This window comes from Trachymyrmex cornetzi, unplaced genomic scaffold (assembly GCF_001594075.2).
Source record: "Trachymyrmex cornetzi isolate Tcor2-1 unplaced genomic scaffold, Tcor1.1 scaffold694, whole genome shotgun sequence".
In the NCBI taxonomy this organism is placed as follows: domain Eukaryota; kingdom Metazoa; phylum Arthropoda; class Insecta; order Hymenoptera; family Formicidae; genus Trachymyrmex; species Trachymyrmex cornetzi.
Genome location: NW_017300019.1, coordinates 677709 through 686829, shown reverse-complemented (window position 1 = coordinate 686829; position 9121 = coordinate 677709). Strand labels below are relative to the sequence as shown.

At 31.8% G+C, this 9121-nt stretch overlaps 2 protein-coding genes across 2 annotated transcripts in view; one reads left to right on the top strand and one right to left on the bottom strand.

Annotated features, from left to right (window-relative positions):
* The window catches only part of LOC108767579 (estrogen sulfotransferase), a 29217-nt gene extending 23257 nt beyond the window's left edge, over nucleotides 1-5960 (top strand). Inside the window, exon 6 of the mRNA XM_018517527.1 lies at nucleotides 5545-5960. Within this exon, the coding sequence (XP_018373029.1) occupies nucleotides 5545-5856 (312 nt within the window). The 3' untranslated portion in view covers nucleotides 5857-5960. The remainder of the gene's footprint in view (nucleotides 1-5544) is intronic.
* Nucleotides 5961-6657: 697 nt separating this feature from the next.
* LOC108767580 (uncharacterized) lies at nucleotides 6658-7606 on the bottom strand. Its single transcript, XM_018517528.1, has 2 exons — nucleotides 7204-7606; nucleotides 6658-6963 (listed from the first exon to the last, which is right to left on the bottom strand). Exons 1-2 carry the CDS (start codon nucleotides 7315-7317, stop codon nucleotides 6763-6765), a joined length of 315 nt encoding a protein of 104 aa, XP_018373030.1. The 5' UTR covers nucleotides 7318-7606; the 3' UTR covers nucleotides 6658-6762.
* Nucleotides 7607-9121: the final 1515 nt, after the last annotated feature.

The following is a 9121-nucleotide window of genomic DNA, read 5'->3' as shown; positions in this document are numbered from 1 at the left end:
AATATATTTATAAATATATATTTTTAGATAAATTTTTATTTTTATTACAAAAACAGCTTTTTAGTACTTGTTATCTTACGTTAATAAAAAATGTTGTGCAATTTCAATATTATAATATAAGTGTTTTATTGTAATTTTATATGGATTTCATAATATAATTCTGTACAACGTATGAATTAATTCAATAAATAAAATGATGAATATTTGCTATTATGTAAAAAAAATGTACTCACTTCGTTTTTTGTGTGTTTACATTTCGTAGAATAGTATCTTATTACATACAACGGAAAGGAGTATGTTTATATTCGCTAATGGATTAAAAATACGTTTTGTGATCAATTTTTATTGACAATTTTTATTGATATGATACTCTAATTCTTATTTTGTAACTGTAAACAATTAAGAAGTTGAACAAGATTTTGGGAGCCCTTAAGTATATTATGTTTTGGTACATTATTGATACCCTTGTTTCGCGGAAGCGAACGGCTCGAACTTTCATATTGCACGCAGCGCGCTACGTAATCGGATCGACATATAAATAGTTATTACCTTATAACCATATATAATATTTAAGGAGATAAAACTTTCCAAAAAATTTCCTTAACTAATAAACAAAATTGTAGTATCGGTAAAAGTTGATAAATCGAAAATTCTGAAATTTATCGAATAAATCGAATATTTTGAAAAATTCGGCATTTGGCTGTGAAATGTTTCGAAAACTTTATATGCTTTATATTTCAAGAAACATGTTGAAGTTTACCCTGTTAAAATTTCAAAGAAAAATATTCATATTTGGCTGAGATATGGCGAGTTGAACACAAAAACTTATTGAAATTTTTTCATTAAAAAAATTACTTTTTTTGTTTATAACTTAAAAACAAAAAAATTCCAAATTTGGTTTAATGACAAAAAAGATGCGTTATGAAATTCTCTACAAGAATCAGTAGTCAAAATTGAAATTAGAGCGACATCCAAAATTAGTCCTTGCGGACAATCAAGAAACACGGTAGTGTCTCGCGCCAAGTGGGCGCGCAGCGCGAGACATGAGTGTCTTTACGCGAGTCAGCGAGTTGCGGGCATCCGAGCATCGGAAATTCTCGGTTTTTTTAATAAAGGCTAGATCGATCGAATTCTGAATATGAGCTCCATCAATAGTTTGGGTCCGAAATATATAATAAACTCTATAATAAGCCTCTACGTGTCCCACGAACGGAGATATCGTGATGCGAAATCCGAAATGTCAAAATTTTATGTAAGATACGTCACCTCAAAAAGTCATCTCCTTTTCATATTTTCGACGGTAGATGGCTCGTTTATTGCTGTCATTTACCGACTTATTTATCTAGAGTTTCAATTATAACATAACAATCAGGAATATCTCCATCAGCGGTAGTTGAAAAAATTGCAGCAATTTCATTAGTCTTTTGAACATTATATCTTCCATGATCAATACCCGTTTTTTTATTTAAAAACCCCATTTTTACCAGGTACGTAAATATGAAACTGGAATTTTTTAATAGAAAATACACGTTTATTGCATGATAATGATAAAAAATATTTTATTCGAAGTATTGCCCATCGCTAGCTATACATTTTTCCCACCTGTCTGACAATTTGTGGATGCCACGCCAAAAAAATTGTTGCTCTTTTGAGCCAAACCAGTCATCTAGCCATTTTCGTACATCTTCGTAAGAAGTGAAGCGCTGCTGAGCAAGTGTGTGTCCCATCGATGCAAATAAGTAGTAATCGGATGGAGCCAAGTCTGGTGAGTAAGCCGCATGCGAAAGTATTTCCCAACCAAACGCCTCAATCGTTTCCTTGACCAGTTTTGCTGTGTGTGTTAAAATATATCCACTTTTCATCGCCAGTCACAATTCGATGGAGAAATGACTTTCTTTCGTACCTGGCGAGCAGCATTTCGCAAGTGGTTTTTCGGTTTTCCAGTTGTCTTTCATTCAGTTCATGTGGAACCCATTTTCCCATCTTCTGGATCTTTCCCATGTATTTCAAACGTATAATAAAGACGGCTTCTCATGTCATGCTTCACATTCAATTGATTCGCGAGTTGTTGAGTTTGAGCGTCATCCTCATCCAACAATGCTTGCAATTCGCTGTTTTCAAACTTTTTCGGTGGTTTTCCACGTTCTTCGTTTCTCACGTCAAAATCGGCACTTTTCAATTTTTTAAACCACTCAAAGCACTGTGATTTACCAAGAGCATGCTCACCGTAAGCTTCGACAAGCATTCGATGCGATTCTGCAGCAGTTTTCTTCAAACGGTAACAGAAAATCAATGTTGTCCGCAAATCGTAGTTTCCACGCACAAAATTCGACATGTTCAACGCTATTACAAACTATACTGTTGTATAAAACTTGTATTGTTGTGAGTTGAAAATCTTTGTCAGATGTCAGAACAAGGAAATGGCGTCAATGACACGGTCTAACGGCAACTACATTGACAGCTATGGCCATCTATTGGTAAATTCCGGTTTCATATTTACATACCTGGTATTTTTTAATATTTACACTCTGAAATATTAGACATATAGAAAGATTCTTTTTATGAGAATAAATTAACAATACTAAAGGGCAAAGTAAAAGAGTCAAATACACATCAAAATAAATTCAAATCGAACGTATAATTAATTACAAATAAAAAGTATCAAATATTATCAATATAAATGTATAAAAATGTATTAAAAAACTAAGAAGTTATGATATAATATGTTTCGGCTACAACATTGAGCCCTCTTCAGATATTAACTTTTTACAAAGTTTGGTGTACAAATAATTTTACGGAAAACACGCATACTCCTTATAAAATCAGCCCAAGTGAGTCATCATGACCTCGACATTGTTCACATCCGATTGAACGGCCGAATGTGTACCATGTATCTTGGCAAAAAATCTAATCCATAGATAAAAAAAGAAAAGAGAAAAAATATAGAAAGGGTATGATTTCTTTACAAAATACTAAAAACCATTAAGTGAAGAAACAAACCGAAATTCTAATAATAAAAAAGACTCACCAAAAGCTATGTGTATAATAATTGAACAAGTACATCGAAATGTGTATAAACCAATCAAAATCCGAATAATAAAAAATCAGTAAGACTTCAAGTTGCACAATAACATGAAGGATCGTATAGGATGCATATACTCCAATAGAGTCGTACAAAATGCATACACTTCAATATATCGTATATATACATATGTACGGAGAACATTGTGTATCAATTATGACGTACGTTCGCTTATACGAATTAACGCGGAGTGAGAGAGGAAACGGCTTGTTAGTATCGAAACTTTATTTACAATAGGTATATATGCCTTGTGGAGACCTTCCGTGTCGGTTTGTAAATTTACTTTTTACGAACGTTCCAATAGATATAGCTGTGGATTGCGTGAATAATCAACGGAGTTTCATTTCGAAAGAATGTTCTCTGCCTAAAAATGAGTTCTTGCGGAGGCGATTCGGTTTGTTTTAGATTCCACCTTTTTTTTATTTGATAATCAAATTTATAAACAATGCTTCGGTACTCCCATGGGCTCTCCGTTATTATACTTGCGGACTTGGTAATCAGGAGATTGGAAACGGTGTCCTTGATATCGTTTAATGAGGACATTCTTTTTTACTATAGATATGTGGATGATATCTGTACTACAATTGCTCCCTCAAAAATTGAACCTCTTCTTCAATGTTCTAATTCATTTCATCCACGTCTTCAATTTACCATGGAAATAGGGGGAGATAAATTAAATTTTTTAGATATTACGATATTTATTAGTAATAATTATTTTATTTTTTTGATTGGTATCGTACGAGCCAATTTTTAAATTTCTACTCAAATCATCTTATTATTAATATTTTATTAGATAACGACTACCCATTGACTTTTATTTTTGACACGGTTAACCAACGTATTAAAAATTTACTTAGGAATAAACATATAGGACATAAAGATTCGATTGACAATGTAAGTACAAATGAATCTGCATCTTGGCTTACGGTACCATTTATTCCTTTTTACACAGAGAAATTTAAACGTTTCAATAAAAGCTACATGAGGGTTTCATTTCATAGTCCTAATAAAATGGGTAAATATATAAACATGCAAAAGGATCATTGTCCCCATACATCTAAGAACAATGTAGTTTATAAGATCTCTTGTAAAGACTGTGATGCTTCGTACGTTGGACAGATGGGTATCCAATTGAAAACCAGAGTTACAGAACATCGTAATCATATTAGACATAACTGAGCACAGGTTGCAGTATGACCATGATTTTCAATGGGATAACGTAAAAATTCTGGATGAGGAGCCTTGTTATAGGAAGCTCTTAATTTCTGAGATGTTCAATATTAAGAAGCAGAAAAATAGTCTAAATTCACAAACCGACACGGAAGGTCTCCACAAGGCATATATACCTATTGTAAATAAAGTTTGACTTTTTGATACTAACAAGCCATTTCCTCTTTCAGTTCGTGTTAATTCGTATAAGCGAACGTATGTCATAATTGACACACAATGTTCTCCGTACATATTAGGTGTTAAACTTAATTCCTGCCATTTTTCGCCTCCAAAATTAATTTGTTTCGAAGGGAAGATAAATGAAAATACCTTAATCAAAGTAATTTCCTCCATTTTCTACTTTATTACTAATTAATAATACTTTATATTAATAATACTTTGATTAGGTATTTCCCTTCGAAACAAATAAATTTTGGAGACGAAAAACGGCAGGAATTAAGTTTAACACCTAATATATACGATATATTGTAGTGTATGCATTTTGTACTACTCTATTGGATTGTATGTATCCTATACGACTTAATGTTATTGGGCAACTTGAAGTCTTACTGGTTTTTTATTATTCGGATTTTAATTGGTTTATACACATTTCGATGTACTTGTTCAACTATTATACACATGGCTTTTGGTGAGTCTTTTTTATTATTAGAATTTCTTTTTTTGTTACTTCACTTAATGGTTTTTAGTATTTGGGAAAGAAATTATACTTTTTCTATATTTTTTTTATTTATTCTTTTTACTTACGGATTAGATTTTTTGCCAAGATACTTGGTAAACATTCGACCGTTCAATCGGATGTGAACAATGTCGAGGTCAGCACGATGACTCACTTGGGCTGATTTTATAAGGAATATACGTAATTTCCGTAAAATTATTTGTACATCAAGCTTTGTAAAAAGTTAATATCTGAAGAGGGCTCAATGTTGTAGCCGAAACATGTTATATTATAACTTCTTAGTTCTTTTATATATTTTTATACATTTATATTGATAATATTTGATACTTTTTATTTATAATTAATAATATGTTTGATTTGAATTTATTTTAATATGTATTTGACTCTTACTTAGCCTTTTAGTATTGTTAATTTATTTATATTCTGTATATATTTTAATTGTATAAAACTCAATTATATATATATATATATATATATATCAAATAAAAACCAACCTTATAATTATATACATATATACATATATATATATATATTGAAGAAAATATTTTTATTCTAGGATTTTCCAGAAGCAATTAAGAAAGTAGCAAAATTTTTGGATAAAACATATACCGACGAAGAAATTAACAAGGTGACAAATCATCTTAATGTCCAAAATTTTCGAAACAATCCGATGGTGAATTACTCTGAGTTGAAGGCTTGTGGAATCATTAAGGACAGTTCTTTTATTAGAAAAGGAGGAAACGGGAACTGGCAAGACATTTTCACTCCAGAATTAAATGCAAAAATAGAGAATTGGATCGAAGAAAATCTTAAAGATACTGATCTACGTTTCCCGTCGTTCAACAATGACATAAACAACGACAATTGAAAATAATCAAAAAATGAAAAAGATTTCAATTTCGAGTACAGCTTGATTATTTTAAATGTACATATTTTTCAATTTTATGCATTTAAACAAAATGATTACACAGAGCAGGGCTGTTAATATAGACCGAGTTATCTCTATACCCGGGTTACCCGAGTCTACCCGGGTACCCGAGTAACGACCCTATTACCCAATTTCATGGCTATTACTCGGGTACCCGGGCAACACCCGTCATTTCGGGTATCCGGTTTTCTCGGGTATTACCCGAATACTCGAGTAATAAAAATAGAATATCAGATAGATAATAAAAAATACTCCAATTATAAATAAAATATCTTTACTTAAAACTATAAGTACACGTATGTATAAGAAATGGTAAAGTTAAGACATTAAAGTTAATTAAACATTAAAATTAAAAATCAAATGACATTAAAATTAATTAATTAATTAAAAGACGTTAAAATTAGTTGAACATTAAAGAAATTCAATGCAAAGTTGACGCGTTTTTGTGCAATATTTTTTACGTGTTATATTTTCAAAATATACAATTATAGTTATTAGTAGTTTTCTCGCATTAAATTAGTAGTTTTCTAACATAACATAACTAACATAACATTTAACGTAATGATAATGACTTTCGAATCGTCGCGCTCGTGATGTCGATTAAATTAGACATTTATTAATATTTAAAATTATTTATTGTAAAATATTATTTAAAAAATTTTAGTAAATCTTTATTTTTTAATACAAAAAACTAACATTGTAACATTTTCAGATTTTAAACAACTTCTTTTCGCTGTGGTGATATTTCCCGTTGTAGAGAAAGCTCTTTCCAAACTTGCTGACGACGCTGGTATAGCAAGATATCTTCGTGCTAGCTCCGGCCGGAAACTTGTAGCTATTTTGCTTTCACCATAACAAAGCACTCATATTGTGATCGATTTGTAATTCACTGTGATATAGCTGGAATTGGGAATAAGCAACGGTTTGTCCATCTAAGTACTTTGTCTGCAGTAAAAAATCTAATGCACTCTTCTTGTCGATCTTTTGTCGGTCTTGCTGTTGTTCTCCAATAGGTGCTTCTTCTTCTACCGACGTAGCTACATCTATCTTCATTTTCACATATTCATAAATTTTAGATTTTACAGATTCTGTTTCGCCAACGAGATTTTTATAACGCGGATCTAGGAAACTAGCTATTTGATGAGCATTGATTGAATTGTCCAAAGTTATGTGAAAACGCTCTTCCAAATCTTGCCGTACAATTGCCTTAAACAGCTGTGTAGCTAAGCTATTATCCATATTTATATTGAGGTGAAAATCAAGCAATCCACGTATAATTGGTCGTACCATCATTATTGTAACTTCTTTGTCAGAGCATAAGGGTGCCGTCCCATGGACGCGGAAAACGGAATCAGAACACGGAATCGGAAAAGTGAAGTGGTAGGGGCAACCAATCAGCATCGTTCCGTTCCGATTTTAAGTAGCCTGGCTCCCCATGGGGCATATTTTTCGGAAACGGAAATTTTTAGTAAACTGTCGGTCGCTGGCGATCACTAGCAATTAGGTTAAGAGTACTGAAAAAGTAGAGAATGTCATCTGTAAGTATTGTAATTATATGTTTGCTAAGTTATTTTATATTAGATTATGGTGATGGCCTTGCATACATTTCTAACCTAACATTAAATGTACAATATCCCAAATAGCCAAAGAAACTAAATTCAATATTATTATGTCAATTATGTTATTTTGATTTTTTATTGATAATGACCCAATCGGCGTCGAAACATCTGTACATTGTTTACTAAGATTAAACTAATTGTTTTGACTCGTAGCCCTTCTTATTATTATTACTAGTTTTATTATTCTTGACCCATAATATATTAAATATTTTTTATTTGATTTTTGAAGGAAAAGGTGAAAGCGATAACAGCACGATTACTTCTTATGAAAAATATAATGAAGTGGCAAAGTACTCCACAGTTATCTTGGCAAAGAGAGTTTCGAAGAAGACAGCTGCTGAAAGCTTTTGGTATTTATAAAATGTTGAGAAGAATAGAAAATCTGAAGATCCAACGACAATTTTGGGTGCGTCCAATATTTACCGAAGAACGGAGGCATTTGCAGGGAGCAAGTGATAATTTAATAAGAGAAATGCAATATATTGATATGGAAAAGCATATTGAATACCTACGCATGGACACTTTAACATTTCGAATTATTCTTAACATTATGAATTGTTACATCTGATTGGGCCGAAAATCGAAAAGCAACATGTAGTGAGATCTCCAATATCCGCTTCTACACGTCTGGAAATATGCTTACGCTATCTAGCATCAGGAGACAACATGTCATCAATTTCGTTCGCTTTTAGTAAACAATGTACAGATGTTTCGACGCCGATTGGGTCATTATCAATAAAAAATCAAAATAACATAATTGACATAATAATATTGAATTTAGTTTCTTTGGCTATTTGGGATATTGTACATTTAATGTTAGGTTAGAAATGTATGCAAGGCCATCACCATAATCTAATATAAAATAACTTAGCAAACATATAATTACAATACTTACAGATGACATTCTCTACTTTTTCAGTACTCTTAACCTAATTGCTAGTGATCGCCAGCGACCGACAGTTTACTAAAAATTTCCTTTTCCGAAAAATATGTCCCATGGGGAGCCAGGCTACTTAAAATCGGAACGGAACGATGCTGATTGGTTGCCCCTACCACTTCACATTTCCGATTCCGTGTTCTAATTCCGTTTTCCGTGTCCATGGGACGGCACCCTAATACTTCCGTTGCTATATGTAACGGTTGTATACAATCGAGTCGAAATTTTACTCCTATGTTCAACCTCAATTAGACCTTTTAGACCTTTTGATACTTAAAGTACTCAGATAGACCTCTTTTGATGTTACTTAATCTACAGCTTCTATTTAGAACCGCAAAATTCTTCCGAGTCGAAATTTTGCTCCTACTTTGGTCCTTCATTTTAGGACGTATTTAGATTCTACAGGCTTATAATAGGTTCGAATCTTAAATCGAATCGTTTTCTCCTGCTTTCGACCTCTATTAGGAGTTTTACATCTCTTTTGATACTACTTAATCTACACTCGTATTTAAACTCGTTAAATACTATATTAAATTAAGATAAAATTTTACTTTTATTTTGTATTCCGAAAATTTTCTCAAACTTTTTAAATATTATTCTAGTTAAATTTTATTTCATATTTATAATACTTATTTTGCACTTTACAATT